We start from the raw sequence: 26,426 nt of genomic DNA, 5'->3' as shown, positions 1-26,426 counted from the left end.
TAAAAATTAAATGCCATCTTACTAAAAGAATACCTAATTCTAAAGACCATTTTGTATGGTCTCTAAAAACACCTTGTAGTGGTGTGTGTGTGTGTGTGTCTTTTTTTTTCTTTTAAACTTGGTTAAATTGAAGGAGTATCTGAGTCTTTGAGGAATTTTGTTGCTGCATTTACTGCCATCAAAGTGTGTGTGTTTTCACCGTGCACAGATGTCCGCATCACCCCCCGGGGAGAACCAGGTGCTTGATCCTATCTTTCCGTCACAGTTTCCTTAGAAGAATGAACACGACTTTGGTGTAAATCATGCCATGTTCAAGTCTGGCCAGTCCCGATTTCTGTGTTGTCTCCCCCGTCCCTGGACTTGGGGGAGGGCGGCCCACCTGGTGTGTGAGCGAGAGTTCACCTCGGTGAGCTAATAGTTTGGCCTGTGAGGTGTGCATCTGAAGGTGGGGTCCTGTCCGACGCCCGCGCCCAGCTCTGCGGTGGCTGTCCCGACCCACAGGGGTGGCCCTCCCCCTGCACAGCAAGAACCGTAGTACATCAAAATGTTTTTATTTGAGACACAAAAAATGCAAAATTGCTGAGATATCAAACGTTTCCCGATCGGCTACGATACTGCCACTATGTACAAAAGATCTGATGAGCAGTGTGCACACATATAAAAATACAGTATGCGTTACCTATGTACAGTACATGTGCAAAATGTATGGCGTTCAGACATGATACGGAATTGATTTCAGGGGTGCAAACAGCAAATACAAAGGCATCATGGTTTTTTCTTTTAAAAAACAACATAAAGGCAATACACGAATGGACCCCCGATTGCCATAATTTTTTATTAGGCGAGTGCTTTAGTACGCGGGGCTCTGCAGATCGGTATCTTTCTCCTTGTTTTCATAAAGTGAGATGCTAAGACATGATGTGACAATGAAAATAAGAAGAGAAACACCTATCACGCTGTGTTTCTACTGCAAGCAAGAAAAAAAGGAAACTAATCTGTACTTAGGAAGAAATTCTGTATTACTACTAAATATGCATTCTTCTTAAACCAACAAAACAAATCTATACTATTTTACATGAAAACAACAGAGGAATATCTACATCTTTGTGAAAATTATAACCTTAAATGGATAATACCTTTTTTGGGACTGATTCTTGAGAGCTCATTAGTCTCAAATTTTAAATAAAAAGTGCCTCCTTTTGGCAAATACTTGGCAATGCCTTTGGTTCCTTTAAAGCAAGTTTGCATTACTACTGCTTACTTGAGGTTAAGTACTTTTGGTAGATACTAAACCCTTCCCTAAATGCTCCCTCCTCCTACCAAGTTAGCAAGTTTCTGTAGAGAGGTAATTGTTACGAGTCTCGGTGATCCTGTGAACTTGGTTAAAACTTTGTCTTCATAGTTGGCACAAAGCTCTGTTAAGCACAACAGCTGTGTTGATTATCGCCAGTGACCTATTTAGACTCCAGACAGCACCTTTGGTCTGAGACCGCCACCCTCGTGTCACAGAGCTGGGGCCTTTCCCGCTACTGATGCGCAGAGCGATGTGTTAGTGTGGAGGGTAAGCGCCCTTCTGTAAACATGTGCAGCTTTACGAACTGCAGGCCCCGAGTCAGCTCTGAGCGCAGGTAGGGAGACTGCAGTGGTGCCAAGTATGCCTCAAGCACTGCAGGCACGGGCGCGGGGGGAAGACACAGAGACCTCTTAGTGTCATGCAGGCAGTCACTTCACAAACGAGAAGGGTAGCCGGGACGGACCGGTGAGCGAGCAAGAGTGGGACCAGGACAGAGAGCTACGCGTCTTGTTACTTTCCAGTTTTGACCGAAACCACTGAGAGGACGAGCTGAAGTGTGAGTAGGATGCTCTCCAAATACACACGTCTGCACTTGAAAGCTGTGCTCCCTGATAAACCTGACCTTCCAGTTAATGTTCTCTGATGATGTGGGCTAACTGCGTGGCCTCCCCGGTGGCGGACGGTCTGTGTGGTGTTCCGCTCTGTTGCCAGGAGTCAGGCTGCACAGCGCTGCAGAGATGGAGGGTCACTTGTAGATCGGGATCAGTGGACCCCTGACCTTCTGCTGGTAGACACTGAACGGTTGTTCTCGCCAAACTTCTCTAAAAAGTCCCCGGTGGTGCCACAGGCCCCGACGGCCAGCAGGAGCCTGGTGAGGCCAGGCGGGCCCGTGGCCTTCACCGCTTCTCTGCGGCCAAGTCTGTTCGCGGACTCGAGGGACTGTCCCATCGCTTGTGGGGACGGCTGCTTGGCCAGGTCTAGGGGCTGGTTTCGGCCTGGGAATTCTGAAAGGGCTCTGAAGAGAGCCATGTGGCCTGGAATGATCTGGGATCGAGGGCAGAGGGAGCCTGAGTGAACTTTCGTGCCAGAATGGGCAACACGCTGCCAGTACGGCCCGCAGGCCTGCTGACTGCACAGTTCCGAGGCGCTATCTCACTGCCATGACTTTGCTTTCAGTAGGCGGCAGCTTGGAGGCAGCAGCAGGCCGCCTGCACCCCGGTTCCGAAACCACACCTCCTAGAGCCTCAGCGACATGGATCCCAGAACCGTGCAGTTGAGAAAGGAAATGGAAATGAGACCTCTCTAGCGCTATGAAAATGGTCCTCTGAAACACAAAGCATCTGAGCAAGACATCCCACGAACTGAGACTTTATCTTTGTACGAATACGTGGCAAATACTGTACAGTAGATCGCACAATTCAGGAAAATGCTAGAACATGAGCCACTCATGACCTGTCTGCAGTGGCTCCTTAGACATGCTTTGTGGAGATGTACGAGGGGCCCACGTGCCCCGGGTTTCCAGAGAGCGGAGATGCGTTGGGGTAACTTTGGATTCGTCTGGCCCCCATGACGTGACCGATACCTGCAGACACTCGAAAGGCAGGCTTGGGACTGTCACGTTTCAGGAACATTTAGGGAAGGAAGATGGGGTGTGAGGAGACATGCATGTCCGGGAGCTGGCTGTTTCCTTGGCAAACAGTACTCTGCGAGGCAACGTACAGTGCTACCCGGCCTACACTAGACTACCCCGCGTGCGCACTGAAAACCCCCCCCCAGCCATTCTGCCCTGGGCTTCGAGGGCTGTGAGACTCCCCTCAGACACAGTCCTCTGTGGTGACCGCCCCTCCTGCTGTCCTCAGCATTACGTCCACCGAGTCAGGTGGGGGGGGCTTGATTACCATGTCCTCTTTGGTCGCGTCACGCTGTGCCCTCACTGTGACCCAGAACACGGAGCTGGCACCCTGGGTGCACGGATGCCAGGACAGGCGGGCCCTACAGAACGGCGCGAGCGGGGGAGCCAGGGGAGCTCCCGATGGGAGAGCCCACGCTTCCCCTTCCAAGGAAGCCCTGCATGTGACGGTGTAAGCACACATGTGACGTGGCCGCCCTTGCACTTCATGGTGGACAGAAAGGCCCGGGAGGTGGCATTCTCCGCACGGCAGTGTGTCTGTTTGGAGAGCAGCCTTCCTGGGGCATGTTGCAGACCCTACTTTACGAAAGCAATGAGGGGGGCTGAGGGCTTGGACCCCATGCTCGCAGCTCAGGACGACAGAAGCGGGAGGTGGACGGGAGCCGCAGCACGGGCTGATCGGCTGCCTGCTGCAGTCCCACGGATATTTGGTGTGATCTAATAAGCTGTTCACATCTGAATAAAGATGATGCTCAGTCCATGAGCAGACTAGATGCACCCCAGAAGGCCCCTAGCCACGAGCTCCCGAGAGAAGTGCCTGCCCGAGCGAACAGCCCTGTCCTCGGAGACGGGCCCTTTGCGGAAGGTGGCTGCTGCCCTTGACCTTGCTCACGCGCATGCGTTCTGGTTAACAAAGTTACTAGAGTCCATGCGTTGGTTGACCAGTTCCTAAACATTTAAACTACTCACTCGGACCACACCGAGCATGACCAATTCTGCCCTGAACCACTCAGAAGTGCTTTCAAGTTGGGAAGCGCCAGTGAGCAGAGGGCTCCAGTGTTCTGGGCGACTGTATACTGGGAACACAGACTTGCCTTGCCGAGAGTAAAATCTGGAAACCAAACTAAAAATCTGAAATAAGGTCAGCTCTGCGGCAGAACGCAAACCCAGCAGTGGGTCCTCAGTTCTTTCCAAGTAATGGGTCAGGCTGGCTCCTCCCTGTCGCCGGGGGGACAGGCCCACTTAATGGCCCAGAGGAAGCGACGGGACCCCCGGGGCTCACACAAAGTGAGACAATGGTATTTAACAAACACCTTCACACTTTTTGGTAGATTTCAGGGTTTTTCTTCAGTTATGTACACTTTATCGTATACTTAAATGACTAGCTTGACATAATTTTGGAAGTCCCATGATAGTTGGCATTTTAGAAAACTCAAACTACTCAACAAACGTGATAACTTCTATATTAAAAAAAAAAAAAAACGAATAAAACCTCCAGTTTCTCAGTCCTCGGCTTGATAGTATGGCGAGAGCTCGGGTATGCCGTCCAGTTACAAGCCTCTAAAATGACAGGAAAGAGCAACGGAAGAGGCGGCCAGAGCTGGGGGCTGGGGGCCCGCCTGGTGAGAGTCTAACTCGGAGCCGCTGCAGGAATGTCCTGGCTGATGACAGCCTCCTGCCCCTTCTTTGCAACTCACCAGCTCCGAAGGATGGTTCACACTGGAGCCTTCCTGGGTTCTCTGAGATGGGTCTGGTTACCTGAAATCAGTCAGCTTTTCTTTAAATACAGAAATACACATGGCTCAAGTACTCTAGAAATATTCGAGTTATTAAAACAAGTAGAACCACTGGATACCCAATTCCTTACCCCAGTGTAGGCTGTACATCCCACAATGTCAGAGTGTACATACACATGGCTAATATACACATGAAAATCAATCTAATCAACCCGAGGGTTGCTAATAGAATTTTCAGTGTTATCGTTATATGTGGACTTTGTACAGTGGTTTATGACAGTATTTTATACATTGTCTGGTGATGGTGAAAGGTCATCCATTTAAACTGAAATCTGGGATCTAAAGTAAGATTCCCCAAATCACAAAATAAACTACAACACAAAACAAATGGTGGTGCTTTCTGGATGGAACCGGAAGGCTGCAGCGGGGATGGCGTGAGGCCTGGCTGGGGCTCAGTGCCGCCGGGGCCAGGCCGGTTCTAGGAGGCGCCGCGCGCGCAGTGGCCTCCCGCCTCCCGCACCTGGCACCGTCTTGTGAGCGGGGCTGCCTGCCTTTTACTCGGGGTCTTACAGTGACCACAGAGGGTAAAGGTGGTGGGGAGAGAGTCCTCGGGTCGCTCTCCTGCACCCGGCACTCTCTGTCCCGCCTTTGTCTAAAGGTACTCCGCGTTCTGTACTCAAGTCTAGAGAAACAAAGGAGTCTTCTTTGAGCAGAGACTTTTCCGAGGGCCCTGCGCCATGTTAACGGTAGAAATTCACTGCTGGAGGCGATGCCATGTTTGCACATGTGGCTTCCAGGCTGTGACCATCTCGCCACCCTTTTCTATGACAACATATTTTAATTGCAACAACGCCGCTATGTATCTGTCTCTAAAAACTGCCCTTATCCGAATGCCCTTCCTCTTCCTAGACGTCATGAACTCGGACGGGAAATCTGTGACGTTAGTCCCATGGCAACGGCAGGTCTTGTGGATCTAGAAAGTCAGTGGAGAACATGCTGGGGGCGGTGGCGCTGAGGGGGGTGAGTCCTGACGTGTTGGGCATGGTGATGTCCAGCCACTCCATGTTGTCCAGGTTTGAGTCGGAAAGGTCAAGCGACAGACAGGGAGTACTTGCAGCGAACTGAGCTTCCGAAGTCTCCATGGGGGAGTGCGAGTGGCCCAGCAGGTCATTCTGGAGGTCCTCGATCAGAGAGAAGGGCTCTCTGTCGTCACCACTGCTTGGCAGCGGAGCAGTTTCATTGGCCGAAGGGAGAGCTCCATCCAGGAAAGCTTCTAGCTGGTTCTCTAGGCTGGTAGATAAACTGCTCAGGGGCTCTAAGGACACAGGTGGTGCCATCTGGACCTGGGGTGGTGGCCGGGACACCACTGTGTTGACTGGCATCGTGGTGATGCTGGCTGTCACTGGTCTCATTTTGGAAATAGGAGAAGGCTCTTCTTTTATAGGGAGGGAAATCTCTGTGCAAAACAGTTGAAGTGATTAGTAAGTAATGATTTGCTACTATTTAAACATGTTTGTTAATTATCAGGACAGTTACTCTGCTATCTTGTGAGGACCCCTACACAGTGCACCTTCGGGGCAGGAGGAGAATGCTGCTGGTCGGATCAGATAGAGTCCTTGATAAACTGTAGGATGATGGCTCCTTTTAGCTGAATAACATTTTAAGTTTTTAACATTCTGATATGCTCTCTCATCAGTAATAGCAATAAGCATTACCAGCAGCTATATACCGCTTGGGAGGAGCTGATGGTGCGACTGATTTGATCTTTGGGTCCTTGTCCCCAGTTACTGCAGGCTTCAGACAGGGCTTGTGTCTTGTCAGATACCCTGGATCCGCTGTCACAGCGGCCCGCCACCCTTAATGTGACAGTGTCTGTCCCCATTCTGTGCAGACACGAAGTACGTTCTTAATACCCTGAAAGATCTAACTATATTCTTTTTCCTATTCTCATTATAGTTGAACTACAGACTTTCTGTGTAAAGTTCTAAAGTGATACAATGCCATCTTTTATTTCTGAATTCCAGCTCAACACAGCTGCTTTGACCCTCTTCTTGAAGATGGACCACTTTTTTTTTTTTTTTTTGCCTTTTTTGTCTTGTTTTCTGGATTTATACAAAATCTTGAAGATCCGGCAAATGTCTTAATAAGCACTAATTATGTGTTACTCCTCTGGACCAAGTAGAAAACTAACACACGTTTGCTTTAGATGGCAGTGTTTTTATAGATGCATTTACTTGAATAAAGTAACTTTTTTTACTTTCTTAGGTGTCTGATTGGTTTCGTTTGCAAGAGTGGACTTAGGAACCTCTGTGGGAGCTCAAAGACTGGGAGGCATGACGGGAAAGAACATGCAGGCCGACTCCCGTGTGGGGACCGTCAGCCGTGTGTGCCTCCTGTGCGTCTGTCCCCGCCTGTGCGTCTGTCCCCGCCTGTCTCCAGGGCTTCTCCCCTCCTGCACTCGCAACTGCAGTTGTTCTCGGCGCTGACGGCGCGAGCTGAGTAACCAGGCTCATAATCAACTATTCCAGTCTCTGTTCTCATGATTACTGGCGGTGGTTTCCGATAGGATAAAATAATGTACTCACTGGATACTTTGCCAGTAAAAAAAAAAAAAAAAAATCATGCCTTGTAGGAAATAACTCATTTGATGACTTTGTCACATTTTAATTTCCAACTTTAGGCCGTAAAAATTACTCTTTTTAATCATATAAAAAGTCTTTGTATGGCAAAAAACATTTTAAATAATCCTAAAATCAGGCCATGAAATGTCTATCTGTTTTATTTCCATGGCATAGATACATTATGAGTTTATTTTGTGTATAGTTCTTAGGAAAAGAAAAATCTATTGGCACAGAGAGCTCTAGTCAAACATCAAGAATTCCCCATGTCCTCAAAACCAAATAGTACCTGCTATGAATGGGAAAATTGTGATCATTGTTTAAAATCTTGAGAATGCTTTATTCCAAAAGAGCATCTGTTGAATTTTTAAAATACTGTTTTTTATACTTGTTTTGACAAGTATGTTTGAGGCTGAGATACCCTTGGTTTCTTTTGCATGTGGTTAACCTCCCTTTCTCTCTTTATAAAAAATTTTTTAAGTTTATTTATTTTGAGAGAGACAGAGACCATATGAGTGAGGGAGAGGGGGAGAGACAGAGAGATCCCAAGCAGGCCCCACGCAGTCAGCACAGAGCCCCATGCGGGGCTGGAACTCACAAACTCAGATCATGACCTGAGCTGAAGCCAAGAGTTGGATGCTTAACCGACTGAGTGGCCCAGGCAACCCCCCACCCCACCCTTAGCTCTTTTTAAGATGATACTACAAAGTCTAAGATTTCCAATTATCTGCAGAAAGTGCTTCAAAATTGCCTTTGAATTCTAACAGTGTCACTGGAGTCTGAGCTAGGTAACCCGTGGTTGGTACAGAATTCATGTGCGAAGTCAGGAGAGCATTTTTATCTCATCCCAGTGACATACATATAGAACATGTTGTGAAGTTTTTGAATGTGGAATTTAAATTTGGCTCTCCTTTGCTATTTTGAGATGGTCTATTATTTTCAACAGGCATAGATCTATGGATAAATCTACCGTGTTATTGTTTTAAGCTGAGACAGTGGCTTTTCCTCCATTTTTATAAGTTGCTTTAATGTCCTAATTTAACAGATTTAAAACAGTACATTTAGTTGGAATTAGAAAAATACGTTTCTCGCTACTTAGAGATGTGCCATGGGCTCTAAAGGAGAATATGCAAAAACTTGTCATGAAAGGTCACTCTGACAGGTTCTGATGGGACGTGTGACCTACCTCCACTCTTAATGAGGATATCAAAGAGGTCATCCATCTGCTGACTGTGCGCATTGGAAATCTACAACAAAGGAGAGAATATGATTAGCTTTCTTTTCACACAGACCCAGAAACATTATACAGTTGGGAGCATTATAGGACTCCTCTGCCCCACTCACGCTTTCTCTCTCAAAAATATAAATTAAAAGAAAAAGATAAAAGCTTCTGCACAGCAAAGGAAACAATCAACAAAACTAAAAGGCAACCAATGGAATGGGAGAAGATCCCTGCAAATGACATACTGGATAAAGGGTTAGTATCAAAAATCTATAAAGAAATTACCAAACTCGACACCTTTTGAAAAACAATCCAGTGAAGAAAAGGGCAGAAGACATGAATGGACACTTTTCCAAAGACGACATGCAGATGGCCACAGACATATGAAGGGATGTGCAACATCGCTCATCATCCGGGAAACACAAATCAAAACCACACTGAGAGGCCACCCACACTGGTCAGAGTGGCTAAAACGAACAACTCAGGAAACAACAGATGTTGGTGAAATGGGGAAAAAGGGGAACCCTCTTGCACTACTGACGGGAATGCAAACTAGTGTAGCTGCTCTCAGAAACAGTGTGGAAGTTCCTCAAATATTAAAAATAGAATTACCCTGTGACCCAGGAGTAGCACTACTAGGAGTTTTTCCAAAGGTTTCAGGAGTGCTGATTCACAGGGGCACATATAACCCGCAGGTTTATAGCTGCACTATCAACAGCCAAATTAAGGAAAAAGTCCAAATGTCCATCAACTGATGAATGGATGAAGATGTGGTTTATGTATACAATAGAATACTACTCGGTGATCAGAGAGCAAATGGCAAGATTTCATTCAACAATGTGGATGGAGCTGGAGGGTACTATGCTAAGTGAAGTAAGTTAGAGAAAGAAAGATCTATGTTTTCACTGGTATGTGGAATTTGAGAAACTTAACAGAAGACCACAGGAGAAGAGAAGGAAAAATAAGTTACAAATAGAGAGGGAGACATACCATCAGAGACTCTTAAATACAGAAAAGAAACTGAGGGTTGATGGGGGTGGGGAGAGGGGAAAATGGGAGACGGGCATTGAGGAGAGCACTGGTGATGAGCACTGGGTGACGTATGAAAGCACTGAATTACTATGTTGTCAACCTGAAACTAATATTACATTGTGTTTTAACTGGAATTTATTTATTTAATGTTTATTTTTGAGAGCCAGAGCACAGGGAGGGGCACAGAGAGAGGGAGACAGAGAACCTGCAGCAAGTTCTGCACTGACAGCAGGGCCCAATATGGGGCTTGAACTCATGAACCGGGAGATCATGACCTGAGCCGGAGTCAGATGCTTAACCAATGGAGCCATCCAGGTACCCTGCTAACTGGGATTTATATAAAAACTTTGAAATTTTAAATTCTTTTATCAACCTTATAAATGCATACATTAGATATGTATTTCTGTTTTGCAAATGACTCCACGTTTAGTGGCTTCAGATGCTAAAGAATTACTATCTTGTGTTTCCTGTGGGTCAGGAATTTAGGAATAGTTTTGGTGGATAGTTTCGGCTTGGGGTCTTGCCTGGGGATGCAATCAAGATGCTGGCCAGGCTCCAGCTGTCTTCAGGCTTGGCTGGAGAATGTTCCCGTAAAGGTGACTCACTACAGGACTGGCAGGTGGGTGCTGGTTGCTGACGGGAGGCCCCGGATTCCCTCCACCCGGGCCTCCCGGGAGCCCCGCCAACTGTCCACGCGACGCTGCCTTCCCAGAGCCAGCAGCCAGGGCAGGAGGAGCGTGCCTTCCACAAACTAGTATCAGAAGTCAAACCCCATCACTTGTGCCAGTCCTATGAGAAGTGAGTCACTCAGGGAGAAATGTCAAAAACTGCAGACATTTGTTAAAACCACCTCAACGGCATTTGGTTAGGTTGGGTCTGACTCTTAGCCATTCTGATAATTTCTGCATTTTAATTGTATTGTTGACTCCACGAGTGTGTCTTGCATAATCAGTGCTATGGTTAAGCTTGGCTTTACCATTTTGTTTTGATTTGCTCTGTTTTTCTTCTTGTTGTTCCTTTCTTGTCCTTTAAAAAAATATATTCATTTATTTTTGGTATTGTAACCTAATTTTTCTGTTTTGTAAAAGCTGTACTTCTTTAGTACTTATCTATTTTTGAGAGAGTGAGAGAGAGAGCATGAGCGATAGAGGGGCAGAGAGAGAGGGAGACACAGAATCCAGAGCAGGTTCCAGGCTCTGAGCTGTGAGCACAGAACCCAACGTGGGGCTCGAACCCACAGACTAGGAGATCATGACCTGAGCCAAAGTTAGACGCTCAACTGAATGAGCCACCCAGGTGCCCCCACTTTTATTCTTAAAGGGTATTTCTACTTGATATAGAATTCTGGTTTGACAGTAGAGAGGAGGAAGGAGGGACTAAGAATTTAAAAGACGTTGTTCTGGTATTTTCTGACTTGGGTAGTTTCTGATGAAAACTTGATCATAAAATAAATAGCTGTTACCCTACGTGCATTGTATTGCTTTTCTTTTGACATTTTCAAGATCTGCTCTTTAACTCTGGCTTTCAGTAATTTGATCAGGGTATGATGAGGCCTTCTATTTACCCTGCTTGGTGTTCAGTTAGACATGTTATAAACTTGTCTTGGATCATATTTGGGAAAATTTTGACTGTTATTTCTTAGAATATTTTACCTGCCTCATTCTCTTCTCAGAATCCTATCATACCCATCTTGGTTTCATATTAAACAACAGGTCTCTGAGGCTCTTTTCACCTTAAAAATAAGATCTTTTCTCTTATTCAGATTAGATAAGTTCTGTTGCTCTGAGTTTTTACCAGTCATCTCCATTCTGTTAAGGCCATCTATAATTTTTTTCATTCTATTATTTTTTTAAATGTTTGAGAGTGAGAGAAAGAGAGAGAGAGAGCATGTACAAGTAGGGGAGGGGCAGAGAGAGAAGGAGAGAACCCCAAGCAGGCACTGTGCTGTCAGTTCAATCCCACAAACCATGAGATCATGACCTGAGCCAAAATCAATAGTCAGACACTTAACTGACTAAGCCACCCAGCACCTCTTTCATTCTAGATCATCTAATTTTTAGTTTATTTTTGAGAGAGAGAGAGAGAAAACGAGTGATGAATAGGCAAAGAGAGAAAGGGGGACAAAGGATCCGCAGTGGGCTCTGTGATGACAGCAGAGAGCCTGATACAGGGCTTGAACTCATGATCTCCTAGATCGTGACCTGAGCTGAAGGCAGAAGATTAACCAACTAAGCTACCCAGGTGCCCCATGTTTGTTTTAGTTTTATTTCCATTTCATTAAAAAAATCATTTCTGTTGCTATTTTTTCATTCATTATGAGTATATTTTCTTTTACATCACTGATAGTTATAAGCTATTTTAAAATCCTTATGTGCAAATTCTAACATCTGGAGCAGCTGGAGTTGCCCTTGGTTGACTGCCTTTTGACCTTGAGAAAGGGCTGCATTTTCCTCTTTGTCTCTTGCATGTGATGAATGGCTATTATGAATAGCACACTGTGGAGACTCTATTCTGTTCTTTTTCTCAGATGAGTGGTTTCTTTTTCTTAGTACACAATTAACTTGGTTGGACTCGACCTTCAAAATGTTTCTTGGGCAGAAGTTCCAATCACAGCTCACATCTTATCTTTAGTTCCCTCCGCTCCTGTGGCCACTCTGTGGCTGAGAGTCAGCTAGAGATGCGGCCAAAGGGAATTGGGGGGGGGGGTCTTTCCCTCCTGTTCCTTCCAAGTTGCTCTCAACTCAGCCCTCTGACTTCTCAGGGCATAAAGGCTATGAGTTTCTGACCAGTAACCTCACCATCTAGGCTGACCCCAGAGTAAAAGCAGCAAAGAGAGGGCATTTGTGCCTTGTACCTCCGCTGCCCGGAGCCTGGGCTCTTCACCAGAATATGACTGCAACAGTTCATTCTTCAGTGCCTTCATGTTAGTGTTTTTTGTATCATGACCAGGTTTTACAGCTGTTACCTGTGGAAGACTTACTTGTTAGCCAGTAGTGAAATTGGAAGTCTGAGTGAAGGTATTTTAAAAAACTCAGGATGCCTGTAGTTTGATGCTTAATGGTGTATAAAGAATACCAGACAGTGATGTAGAGCTGAGCTCCCTTAGTCTGTAAACATTAACCAGAGACTGATAAATGATAGGGATTCCCATCGGCTGTCTTAGGTTAAAGCGAGGGGAGGAGTCTTTGCTGTAGGTCCATGCATCTATGAGTAGTACACACTAACCCACACGTGAGAACCAGGCTTGGGAGGGTGCGTGCTACCTACTAATTTTCTCATCAACTGCACTTAACGCTCTTTGCCATTCACTTCCTCTCTGCTCTCTTGTGAAGAGAACAGGTGTCACTTCTTAGGGACCCATGGGGAGGACAATCTTGTCTAGCACCATTTGTTTCCATTCTGTTTGTAAATGTTTAAAACTCTTCCTGAAGTTTGGTTTTTCCCTCACAGATAAGGGCCCCTGCCGAGTATGGAACTGAAGGGAGCTTGTTCAGCGACAGGGAGTACGTTCCTTCGGCACTAAGCAAGTAAGAAGCACCTGGTCACTGCACTTCCTGGGAGGCAGCCCACCCTGAACGTCCCCACGTACCCTCTGTGAGTATGCCGAGATGGACACTGCGGCCTGCTGCCAGCAGTTTCTGCAGCTGCTCAGGTAGGTCGAGGTGACCATTCACTCCCTGATGCAGGGGACAGGCTTGTACCGTGCTGGCTACACAAAGTGTGGATCCTCTATGAGGCAGGGGCTCTTTCTGGAAACTTATCTGAGTTTTACTTTAGAGGGGTAGTGAGACCAAGAGAAAGTTCAGGGTAAGGTACAAGGTTATTGCTGTTGGTGTCCGGCCCGCAGTGGGTGCCCTTTACAAACGGGGACTCTGTTCCCATCTCTTGGGATCGGGCGCAGTAAGGCAGGCTCTACGGCCAGGAAGACCCCTTGTGCCCCTTGCCGAAGAGCACGTGGTCTGGCTGTGTGTCAGGGATCTGTCTCCTCCTAAGTGCTTGTGCTCAGTGAGCTGGCCGGCTGCTGGAGCAGAGGGTGCTGGGGGTGCGTGTGAGATGACGCAGGGTNGGGGCCCAGAGAGGACTTCTGGGAGGATGGTGGAGTAGGGGGTCCTCAGCTCACCTTCCCCCGCAGACAGACCTAGATGACAGCCACATCGGCACAAGAGTGACACGGCAGACTGCCCAGTTAACTGTAGACGGGAGGATACGTGGAAAAGAAGAGGAGGGGCAGAGGCGCAGCAGGGAATCAAGTTCCTGGTGAGACAGGTACCGCAAGCACAGAGAAGGGAGCGGAGCACACCCCAAATGAGGGGGACCTGAATGGCAATAGGAGACCGAGTCCCCAGCCTTCCAGACCCAGCATAACAAACAACTCCACTGAGATACAGCACAGAAGCAGCAGTTTGAAAGGCACCAGGGGTATAAGGGAAGGAGATTAATTTTTTATTTACTAATCTCAGAACGTGTGCTGGAAAGGCAGGGGTCTTTAGCAGACTTGTTCTAGAGCAGACGAGCCGGTGGGCACCGTTCCTCCCCCGCCCCCCCAGGCCTGGACACCAGACACGTGTAGGAACCAGCGCAGATACTCTCCGCCTACCTTGCTAACACCACACACTGATCCTCATTCTCTTGGGGACTCACACCATCCGACCTGCCCTGGGCAGAGGGGAAGATAACCACACACACCAGTTCCCCTGCAGCCCAGCAGTGGGCCTGGGGCAGGCCTGTGATCTGCCTGCCGGCCCCACCCACCAATAAAAGGCTCTTGGGGACGAAGCAGGGAGAGGGCCCTGCAGGTTGGTATAACCACAGCCCTGTCACCCAGGCTGAAGGCAGGGGTCTGGGTCGGATCCAACTACAAGCCCACGGCAGCCCCAGACTGGCCCCTTAGTGGCAGAGAGATGAAACCCTGCCACAGCAGGCGAAGTGGGCTGCCGCAGCCAACGGAACTCAAGGCCGCTGTGCCTGAGCCACAGCAACAGGGCGCGTGCAACACACCTAAGAGACCCCCTGAAGCAACTACTTCCGGTGGGGCCAGGGCACTACAGGGCGTGACAGGACCTCTTCCTCATGAGGCCCCTACTTTCAAGAGCAGGAACCACAGCTGACTTTCCTAGTACAAAGAAACAAAGAGATTTAGATGACAGATTTAGGAGACAGAGGAATGTAGCTCCAAATATAAAAAAGAACCAGAGATGAACAACTCAGTAACTGAAATGAAAAATGCAAAAGAGGGAATCAATCATAGGGGAAGCAGCTGGAAGAAAGGATAATGGAAAGCAACCAAGCTGAACAACAACAAAATAATGACAACAGGTTAAATGAATCAGCAACACCATTAAATAACAATATTCAAATTATTGTGATCCCAGAAGGGGAAGAAAAAGGGGGGCACAAAACTTATCTGAAAAAATAATAGCTTTCCTAACCTGAAGAAGAAAACAGACCTCCAGATCCAGGAGGCATAAGTGCACCCTAAAGAAGGTGAGCCAAGAAGGAACACACAGAGACACATTTAAAATGGCAAAAAGTAGTGACAAAGAATTTTAAACGGATGGACAAACATTTATCATGCAAATGGTTACATACAAAGAAAACCCCATATAGTTATCAGCTCATTTTCCAGCATAAACCCTGGAGGCCAGAGGGAGTGGGATGATACATTCAAAGGTGGAAAGGAAAAAACCTCCGAGAACGCTCTACCCAGCAAAGGGTATCATTCAGAATAGAAGGAGCCAGAGTTTCCCCAAACAAAATTTAAAGGATTTCATCACCACGAAAATAGCCTTACAAGAAATGTTAAAGGAATTCTTTGGAAAGAAAAGGCCATATTCAGGAGCAAGAAAATTAGGAAAGGAAAAACTATCACAGCTAAATATTTCCAAACATAATAAAAGCAGTTGATTAACCACTTATAAAAGCCCAATATGGAGGTTAAAGCACAAAAGCAGTAAAATCAATTATATCTATAAGAATCAGTCAAGGGAACTAATAAAAGGATATGAAGCATGACATCATATACATACAGCATGCAGGGGAAGGAGTACAAATTTAGTGCTTTTAGAATGGGTGCAAACTTAAACAACTATCCACTTAATATATACTGCTACGTGCATATTATCAGCCTAATGGTAACCACAAACCAAAACCTGGTAGTAGATATGCAAAAAGTAAAGAGAAAAGGAATCCAAGCATATTGCTCAAGAAAGACATCAAACCACAAGGGAAGAGAGCAATAGAGAAAAGGAACAGAGAAGAAATAAAAAGCAACCATCTCCAACAGGAGACTCACTTCAGACTAAAGCCTGAATGTAAAAGGATGGAAAAACATTTATGACGCAAATGGAAGCAAAAAGTAAGCTGGCACAGCAATACCTGGATAAAACAGACATTAAAACAAAAGACACTACAGAACGATAAAGGGAACAGTGCAATAAGGACCTAACAATTATAAACAGTTATGTACCCGACATTGGAGCATCTAAATACATAAAGCATCTCTTAATAGACATAAAGGAAGAAACTGACAATAGTACATAATAATAGGGGACTTTACCACCCCACTTACATCAATGGATAGATCATCCAGACAAAAAACATGGCAACAGTGACTCTGAATGACACCCTGGACCAGATGGACCTAACATATATTCAGACCATTTCATTCAAAAATAGCAGAATACACTTTCTTTTCAAGTACATATAGAACATTCTCCAGAATAGATCACATGTTAGATAAAACAAGTCTCAATAAATTAGACTGAAATCCTATCATGCATTTTTTTTTCTAACCACAATGGTATAAAACTCAAAACTACAAGAAAAAAGTCTGGAAAGAACAAAAATACATGGAGGCTAAATAAGATGTTACTAAACAATGAATCGGTCAAGCAAAGAGGAAATCAAAAAGGAAACAAAATACAAAGGGAGACAAATGAAAATGAAAACATAATGGTCCAAAATCTCTGGGATGCAGCTAAAGCTGTTCTAAGAGGGAAGATTATAGCAATACAGGACTATGTCAAAAAGTAGGAAAAATCTCAAACCTAGTATTACACCCAGAGGAGCTAGGAAAAAAAAGCCTAAAGCCAGTGTAGAGAAGGAAATAACCAAGATTTAGAGCAGAATAAATGAAATAGACACTAAACAAACAACACACAAAAAAAACCCACAATAGAACACCTAGCTCAATGAAACCCGGAACCGGTTCTTTGAAAAGACCAACAAAATTGACCAACTTTGAGCCAAATTCCTCAAAAAAGAAAAAAAGACTCAAATAAAATCCGAAATGAAGAAGAAATAACCAACAGCACAGAAACACAAAAGAATGTAATATTGTGAAAGATTATATGCCAACGAATTGGACGACCTAGAAGAAATGGATAAACTTCTAGACTCTTATCATTTTTCCAAAGTGAATCAGGAAGAAACAGAAAATTTGAACCGACTGGTAACTGAATTCAAAGAAACTGAATCAGTAATCTAAACACTCCCAACAAACAGAAGTCCAGGACCAGATGGCTTCACAGGTGAATTCCACCAAACATTTAAAGATGAGTTAATACCTATTCTTCTCAAACTAATCCAAAATAGAAGAGGAAGGAAAGCTTCTAAATTCATTCTATAAGTCCAGCATTACCCTTATACCAAAACCAGATAAAGACACTACAAACATAAAACCCCAAACTGTAGGCCAGTATGTCTGAGGAACACAGATGCAAAAATCCTCACCAAAATATTAGCAAATCTAATTCAACAACACATTAAAAAGATCATTCACCATAATCAAGTGGTTTTTGTTCCTGAGATGCAGAGGTGGTTCAAAACTTACAAATCCATTAACAGTAACACATCACATTAACAAGATAAAAAATAAAAAACATATGATCATCTCAACAGATGGAGAAAAAGCATTTGATAAAGTGCAAAATCCATTTATGATAAAAACTCTCAACAAAGTTTGTTTAGAGGGGGAACATACGTCAACATCATAAAGACCGTATATGAAAAACCCACAGCTAACATCACACTCAGTGGTGATAAACAGCTTTTCCTCTAAGATTAGGAGCAAGTGAAGGGTGTCCACTCTCACTGGGTTTATTCAACACAGTACTGGAAGTCCTTGCCACAGCCATCAAATAAGAAAAAGAAGTAAAAGATGTCCAAAGTGGCAAGGAAGAAGTGAAACTGCCACTATTTGCAGAGAGCATGATACTATATGTAGAAAACACTAAAGACGCCACCAGAAAACAACTAGAACTGATAATGAAGTCAGTGAAGTCACAAGACTCAAGTTAATATACAGAAATCTATTGCGTTTCTCTGTTAATAATGAAGTAACAGAAAAAGACATTAAGAAAACAATCCCATTTACAACTGTACCAAAAAGAATAAAATGTCTAGGAATAAACTTCACCAAGGAGGTAAAAGACCTGTGGTCTGGAAACTATGAAACACTGATGAAAGAAACTGAAGATGACATAAACAAATGGAAAGACATTCCATGCTGATGGATTAGAAGAACCACTATCGTGAAAATGTTCACACTACCCAAACAATCTACAGATTGAATGCAGTCTCTATCAGAATACCAACATTTTCCACAGAACTAGAACAAACAATCCTACAAATTTGTATGGAACCACAAAAGACCCCAAAGGGCCAGGGCAATCTTGAAAAGGAAGAACAAAGTTGGAGGTTATTACAATCCCAGTTTTTAAGATACAAAACTGCAGTAATCAGAACAATACTGTACTGGCAGAAAAAGAGACACCTAGATCAATGGAACAGAACAGATATTCCAGAAATAAATATGCCTTTATGGTCAATTAATCTATAACAAAGGGAGAGAGAATATACAAAGAAGAAAACATAGTCTCTTCAACAGATGGTGTTCGGAAAACTAGATAGCTACATGCAAAAGAATGAAATTGGACCACTTTTTGACACCAGGCACAAGAGTAAACTCAAAATTTACTAGTGACCTAAATGTGAGACCTGATACCATAAAAGTATTAGGAAAGAGGCAATAATTTCTTGGGATATCAGAGATAGAAACATTTATATACGTATGTCTCCTCTGCCAAGAGAAACAAAAGCAAAATTAAACTCTTGGTATATACCAAGATAAAAAGCATTTGCACAGTAAAGGAAACCATCAACCAAACAAAAAGGCAGCCCTACTGAATGAAAGATGTTTGCAAATGATATAACTGGTAAGGGGCTAATATCCAAAATATATAAAGAATTTCTGTAATTCAACACCAAGAAAAACCCAATCCAATTGAAAATGGGCACAAGACATGAACATTTTTCCAAAGAAGACATACAGATACTTAACAGACACATGAAAAGATGCTCACTTTCACTCATCATCAGGGAAATACAAATCAAAACCACAATGAGCCATCACCTTACACCTGTGAGATGGCTAAAATAAAAAATACAAAATAACAAGTGTTGATGAAGATGTGAAGAAAAAGGAACCCTTGTGCACTGTTGATGGGAATGCAAACTGGTGCAGCAAACATCAAAAACAGTATGGAGGTTCCTCAAAAAATTAACAATAGAATTACCATATGATCTAGTAATCTCAGCACTGGGTATTTACCCAAAGAAAACAAAACACTAATTTGAAGAGATATGCACCCCTGTGTTTACTGCAGTATTACTTACAATAGCCAAATGATGTAAGCAATCTAGGTGTCCACTGATTGATTAATAGATAAAGAAGATGTAGTATATTATACACAATGGAATATTACTCATCCATAAAAAAAAAAAAAAGAGAGAGAGATCTTGCCATTTACAACATGGATGGACCTGGAGGGCATAATGCTAAGTGAAGTAAGTCAGTCAGAGAAAGACAAATACCAAATGATTTCACTCATATGTGGAATTTAAGAAACAAAACAAACAAAGGAAAAAGAGACAATAAAAACCAGACTCTTCAACTACTGGGACCTCATCAAGATAAAAAGCTTCTGCATGGTGAAGGAAATAATCAGCAAAACTAAAAGGCATCCGACGGAATGGGAGGAGATATTTACAAATGACAGATCAAGGGTTCGTATCCAAAATCCATAAAGAACTTACAAACTCAACATCCAGAAAACAAAGAATCTAGTGAAGAAATGGGCAAAAGACACGAGTAGACACTTTTCCAAGGAAGACATTCAGATGGCTAACAGACACATGAAAAAAAAAGCTCAACATCACTTATCATCAGGGCAATACAAATCAAAACCACAATGAGACAGCACCTCACATCTGTCAGAATGGCTAAAACTAACCACTCAGGTAACAACAGATGTTGGTGTGGATGGAGAAAATGAAACCCTCTTGCACTGCTGGTAGGAATGCAAACTGGTGCAGCCACTGTGGAAAACTGTATGGAGGTTCCTCAAAGAATTAAAAATAGAACTACCCTATGACCCAGCAATTGCACAACTCAGTATTATTTATACAGGTGTGCTGTTTTGAAAGGGCATATGCACCCCAAATGTTTATAGCAGTGCTACTGACAATAGCCAAAGTATGGAAAGAGCCCAAACGTCCATCGATGGATGAATGGATAAAGAAGATGTGGTGTATACATACAATAGAGTATTACTCAGCAATCAAAAAGAATGAAATCTTGCCATTTGCAACTATGTGGATGGAACCAGAGTGTATCACGCTAAGTAAAATTAGTCATTCAGAGAAAGACAAACATCATATGGCTTCACTCATATGAAGATATGAATATGAGATACAAAACAGATGAACATAATAGAAGGGAAGTAAAAATATAAAAACAGAGAGGGGGAGAAAACATAAGAGAGTTTTAAATACAGAGAACACACTGAGGGTTGCTGGAGGGGTTGTGGGTGGGGGGATGGGCTAAATGGGCAAGGGGCATTAAGGAGGGCACTTGCTGGGATGAGCACTAGAGTGTTATATATATGTGATGAATCTCTGGATTCTACTCCTGAAATCATTACTGCACTATATGCTAACTAACTTGGATGTAAATTAAAAACAAAGCAACCAGAGAACCTGGTTTACTGAATCACTATATTGTACACGTGAAACTAATATAACGCTGTATGTTAATTACGCTTGACTTTAAAAAAATGAGAAGAAAAGAGAAACCTGTATAAAATACATGCCTTGGCTACCATCACATCTATTCTTAACATGACTCATGCCCCAAGGAGAAGTTAAAAGACAAACCCTGAATTTGTGAGTAAGTAGGAATTGCAGGTTACACAGATGCTGAAATTGTTTGGCAGTCTTCACAGTGAGTGGTATTTTGATTTAAAGTAGCATTTAAAAGAGAAGCATGGGAAATGGCAGAGTAGGCGGATCCTGAGCTCACTTCCCATGCACACATCAAGTGGGTAACTAAATATAGTGAAACTCCCTCTGAAAATGACCTGAAGACTAACAGAACCTCTCCCACAGTGAAAGATAAAGAAAGCCACATGGAGGAGGGAAGGAGGGGCAGGGATGTGGTCAGGAACCAAATCCCTGGCACAGTGATCCCTATCATGCGTGAGCAAGGGGATTGAGTCCCACAGGGGGCACCCCCAACCCTGGCGATCTCCAATGGGTAGATGAGCCCCCATAACCTCTGGCTTTAAAAATCACTGGGGCAGGAGCCAGAAGGCTATAGGAACTGATATTTTGCTCTTAAAGTGCCAGTGCATTATATCACTTGGTCTGAGACCCAGCACAGAAGTAGCAGTTTGGAAAGTGTCTGGGTTATATGTGAAAGAGATTTACTTTTTAGGGCATGTGCTGGAAGAGCAGGGATCTGTAGGAAATTTGTCTATGAATGTATATATTGGTGGGAGCCAGCTCTGACACTGTCCATCAATCTTGCTAACGATGCTTGTCCTGCCCCACCAAGTGGACAACTTGTTCTGGAGAAGGATGGGGCCAGCCCTGCCCACCAGCATATCCAAAGAAGTCTTGGTCCAGTCACAACAGTTCACACAGAGGTCACCCTGGAGTGCCTGGTTCTGGTGAGCAGAGGGGACTGCATCACTGGGCCTTATGGGGTGCCTTCTACACAAGGCCACTACTTTTAAGACCAGGAGATGGAGCCAATCTACCTGAACATAGAAACAAACACAGAGTCAGACAAAATGAGGAGACAGAGGAATATGTTCCAAATGAAAGACTATATAAAACTTCAGAAAAAGGACTACATGAAACAGAGATAAGCAATCTACCTGTTAAGAATTCAAAGTAATGGTCATAAAAGATGCTCACTGGATATGAGAGAAGGATGGATGAACTCAGAACTTCAACAAAGAGACAGAAAATATTAAAAAGAACCTATCAAAGCTGAAGAATAAAACAACAGAACTGAAAAATACACAATAGGGAATCAGCAACAGATTAGACAACACAGAAGGACAGGTGAGTGACTTGGAAGACAGTGCAGTGGAAATCACCCAAACTGAATACCAAAAAGAATAGGAAAAAAAAAAACAAAAACCTGAGGATAGACTAAGAGACCTCTGGGTCAATAAGTATACTGACAATTGCATTATAAGGGTCCTCAAAGGAGAAGAGAGAGAAAAAGAGCCAGAAAACTTTTTTGAATAAATAATAGCTGAAAACTTCCCTAACATGGAGTAGGAAACAGATAGCCAGGTCCAAGAAGGTAGAGAGCTCCAAACAAGATGAACCTAAGGAAGTCCACATAATAGCTAAAATGTCAAAACTTAGAGGCGCCTGGGCGGCTCAGTCAGTTAGGCATCCAACTTCGGCTCAGGTCATGATCTCGTGGTTTGTGGGTTCAAGTCCTGTGCTGACAGCTCAGGGCCTGGAGCCTGCTTCAGATTCTGCCCCTCCCCTGCTTGCACTTTCTCTCTCTCTCAAAAGTAAGTGCACATTAAAAAAAAAAAAAGTCAAATATTAAAAATAAAGAGAGATTCTTAAAAGAAGAGAAAGGCAACTAGACACATACAAGGGAAACCCCATGAAGCTGTATGCTCATTTTTCAGGAGAAACTTTGACAGATGGTAGCAGCATACTATATACAAACTGGTGAAAGGAAAAAAAAAATCTACAAGCAAGAACACTCTACTCAGCAAGGTGATCACTCAGAATTGAGGGAAATATAAAGAGTTGCCCAGGCAAATAAAAGTCAAGGGAGTGCATCACCACTGAACTGGCCTTAAAAGAAATGTTAAAGGAACTACTTGAAGCAGGAAAGGCCATAACCAGAAGAAAATTATGAAAGGAAAAAGTTTCACTGGTAAAATTAAGATAGTAGGTCATTCATTTATAAAACTAGTATGAGGGCTGAAAGACAATGCAGTAAAATCAACTGTATTTAAAATAATTACGGGATTCACAAAATAAAAAAGATGTAAAATATGACATCATGCATATAAAAGGGGAATAAAAATGTAACGTTAGAATGGGTTGCACTTAGCAAACTATCAATTTACATTGCTATACAGCTAGGGTGTTATTTATGAACCTCAAGGTAACCACAAATCCAACACCTATAAGAGACACACAACAAATAAAGAGAAAGGAATCCAAGAATAACATCAAAGGAAGTCATCTAATCACAAAGTAAGAGAAGAAGAGCTATGAGAGGAACTCTGAAGACAACCAGGAAACAGAAGACAGCAATAAGTACATACCTCTCACTTTAAACAGACTAAACGGTCCAATCAAAAGACAGAGGATGACCTAATGGATAAAAACAAAAACAAAACCCAAGACCTATCTATGTGCTGCCTATAAGAGACTCACTTCAGACCTAAAGACATATATAGACTTAATTAAAGTGAAGGGATGGAAAAAGATATTCCACTTAAATGGAAGAAAAAAAAAGCTGAGGTAGTAATATTTAAAAAGTTGTAACAGACGAAACAGACTTTAAAGTAAAGGCTGTAACGAGACAAGAAGGGCACTGAGTAATGATAAAGGGATCGATCCAAAAAGAGGCTATAACAACTGTAAACACCTATGCACCCAACCCAGGAGCCCCTATATTATGCAGATAAAGTAAATACTAACAGACTAAAGGGAGAAGACTGTCAGCACTACGATAATAGTAGGGAACTTTAACCCCTCACTAACATCCATGAATAGATCATCCAGGCAGAAAATCAATAAACAGTGGCTCTGAATGACACATCAGACCAGACAGACTTAATAGAAATATACAGAACATTCCATCCCTCCATTCCCAAACAGCGGAATCCACATTTTTCCAAAGAAGACATTCAGATAGCCACAGAAAAGATGCTCAACCACTAGTCATCAGGGAAATGCAAATCAAAACCACAAGATAACACGTTACACCAGTTCCTGATGGCTACTCACAAAAAGACAAGGAGTAACAAGTGTTGGTGAGAATGTGGAGAAAAGGGAGCGCTCTTGCCTTGCTGGTGGGAATGCAAACTTATGCAGCCACTGAAAAATAGTATGGAGGGTCATTAAAAAAAAAAAATAGAACTACCCTATGACCCAGCAATTCCACTTCTGGGTATTTATCCAAAGAAAGCAAAAACCATTACTTTGAAAAGATATACGCACCCCTATGTTTACTGCAGCATTACTTACACCAGCCAAATATGGAAACAACCTAAGTGTCCACTGATAGATGAGTGGATAAAGAAGATGTGATACAAACATACACACATACACAGAGGAATATTACTCAGCTTTAAAAAGATTTTTCCAGGGGTGCCTGGGCGGCTCAGTCAGTTAAGCGTCCGATTTCAGTTCAGGTCATGATCTCACGGTTCGTGAGTTCGAGCCCCACATTGGGTGCTGTGCTGACCGCTAACTCAGAGCCTGGAGCCTGCTTCGGATTCTGTGTCTCCCTCTCTCTCTGACCCTCCCCTGCTCATGCTGCCTCTTTCTCTCTCAGAAATAAATAAAACATTAAAAAAAAAAACTTAAAAACAAACTAAAAGAAAATTGTCCAGGGAGCCTGGGTGGCTAAGTCTGTTAAGTGTCCAACTTCGGCTCAGGTCATGATCTCATAGTTCATGAGTTCGAGCCCTGCATCAGGCTCTGCTGACAGCTCAGAGGCTGGAGTCTGTTTCGGATTCTGTGTCTCCCTTTCTCTCTGCCCCTCCCCTGCTTGTGTTCAGTCTCTGTCTCAGAAAGATAAAATATTTTAAAAAAAATAGTTTTTCCTATTTGTGACAGTAGGGCTGGACTAAGAGGGGTTTATGTGAGTGAAAGGAGTTGGACAGAGAAAAACAGACATCAAATGATCTCACTTGTCTGTGGCATCTAAAGAGCAGAACAAATGAGCAAACAAAACAGAAACAGACTCGTAAATCCAAACACACTGGTAGGCGCCAGAGGGGAGATGGGGCAGGGGATTAAGAGTACAAACGTCCAGGTACAGAACAAGTCACAGGGCTGGGAAGTGCAGCACGCCGGACACAGGCAGGGAGATCATAGGAACACTGCATGGCGACAGGCGGCTAACTCCGCCTACCCCGGCGAGCATTTCACAATGTCCAGAAGTGTCAAATCACTGAGTCGTACACCTGAAGCTACTATAATACTGTATGTCAAGTATACGTCAATAAAAAAAATACCGCATTTCAAATGCAAACGAGACTCCTGGGCTCTGAAATTTGTGTTCCCGTTGCGGCAAGTGCATTTTAGACAAGGGATTCGACATGAGCACGACGCCCCAGATCCAAGCCCAGGGACCGTGGCCGCCAGCCTCGCTTACCTCTGGAAGGGAGGACTGGGCACCGCGCGTCTGCTTGATGGCCTCCTCGTAGCGGGGAGGGTCTTTCGTCTTGGGGACCGGGCTCCCAAACAGGGAGTGCTGGACGACGCACTGCTGGGGCGGAGGGGGCGAACCAGGCTGAGGCAAACAGAGGAGGGCGCATGTCAGCTCTGGGCAGTGAGCTCAGAGGGCGGCCTCATCACGGTGCGGCCGCGTCACAGGGAGGCCGCGTCACGGCGCTCCTGAACTCAGGAGCCTGCTCACCTGTGGCCCGTGTGGCCGACAGCGCCGGGGCGCCATCCTGTGAGGGAAGGCTCACCTGTTCCGCGATAACAGCTAAGCTGCTCCTTACCCGTCACCACACTATTTTGGCTATTTTGTCCCATTAGTACTGATACTCAGTCCCTCCACGCCTGAAGCACTGGGTTCTGGAATGCTTTAGGGCCCCGCAAGCAGCACTGTTCCCGCTGCCCCCGTCCGCACAGCACTACCTTGGTGGGGGCGGGGGGTCCGTTCTGCAGGGCGGGAAGTGGGGTGCCTCGGGACTGAAGAACGCTGGTGGAGGTCTTGGTAACAAAGGGCTGCTGGACCGCTGGAGCAGGTGGTCTCTGATATGGAAGAACTGAATTTGATGCCGAGTTCGTGAAAACCTGTAATGAACAAGTATTTTCCATTCAGTCTGTTCTTTTGCTCTTCCCGCCGAAGAAAACCATGTTTTAGGACGAGGCTTGGCAGACCTTCTCTGTGAAGAGCCACCATGTTTGCAGGCCACGGACTGTCTGTTGTAACCGCTCACCTCTGCCACTACAGCCCGGAAGCAGTTTGGACAACACCTAAAAAAATGGGCGGGGCTGGGTTCCAATTAAAACTTTATCTACAGAAACAGACTAGTGGCCGGGGGTGGGGGTGGGGGGTGGCTGGATGTGGCCCTCAGGCCATGGTCCCTTTACTCACTGGCCTGTCTTAGATGGCCGCGTGGACTGTACCTGCTGGGAAATCAGCGTTTGCTCAGTGTAACTTCTTTCTCAGATTGCTCACCAGGGTGGTCTCGATCTACTTTCACAGCTTTAATGTCCACGATTCAGCTAATAACCCCCAAACCCACCTCTCTTTTCCAGCCTGTTCCCAAGTGCCAAAGCCACATTTATAGCTTTTACAAACATAAATTTGAGACATCTCAAA

The 26,426-nt window shown here is 44.3% G+C and overlaps 1 protein-coding gene across 18 annotated transcripts in view; it reads right to left on the bottom strand.

The window, feature by feature from the left end:
* Positions 1-535: 535 nt before the first annotated feature.
* Positions 536-26,426, bottom strand: part of MRTFB (myocardin related transcription factor B) — a 214,560-nt gene continuing 188,669 nt past the window's right edge. For 12 of the 18 annotated variants that reach the window (XM_077773154.1, XM_077773153.1, XM_077773166.1 and 9 more), the window contains 5 exons: positions 25,736-25,894; positions 25,245-25,382; positions 12,387-12,497; positions 8,465-8,525; positions 536-6,116 (listed from right to left, as the gene is read on the bottom strand). In XM_077773154.1, the coding sequence (XP_077629280.1) occupies positions 5,602-6,116; positions 8,465-8,525; positions 12,387-12,497; positions 25,245-25,382; positions 25,736-25,894 (984 nt within the window). In that variant the 3' untranslated portion in view covers positions 536-5,601. The remainder of the gene's footprint in view (positions 6,117-8,464; positions 8,526-12,386; positions 12,498-25,244; positions 25,383-25,735; positions 25,895-26,426) is intronic. The other 6 variants (XM_077773163.1, XM_077773164.1, XM_077773168.1 and 3 more) reach the window with 3 other exon arrangements.

The sequence above is a fragment of the Crocuta crocuta genome, unplaced genomic scaffold (genome assembly GCF_008692635.1).
Source record: "Crocuta crocuta isolate KB4526 unplaced genomic scaffold, BGI_CrCroc_1.0 scaffold16, whole genome shotgun sequence".
Taxonomy (NCBI): Eukaryota; Metazoa; Chordata; class Mammalia; order Carnivora; family Hyaenidae; genus Crocuta; species Crocuta crocuta.
The sequence above is the reverse complement of the archived record's forward strand: the minus strand, read 5'-3'. Positions and strand labels throughout refer to the sequence as shown.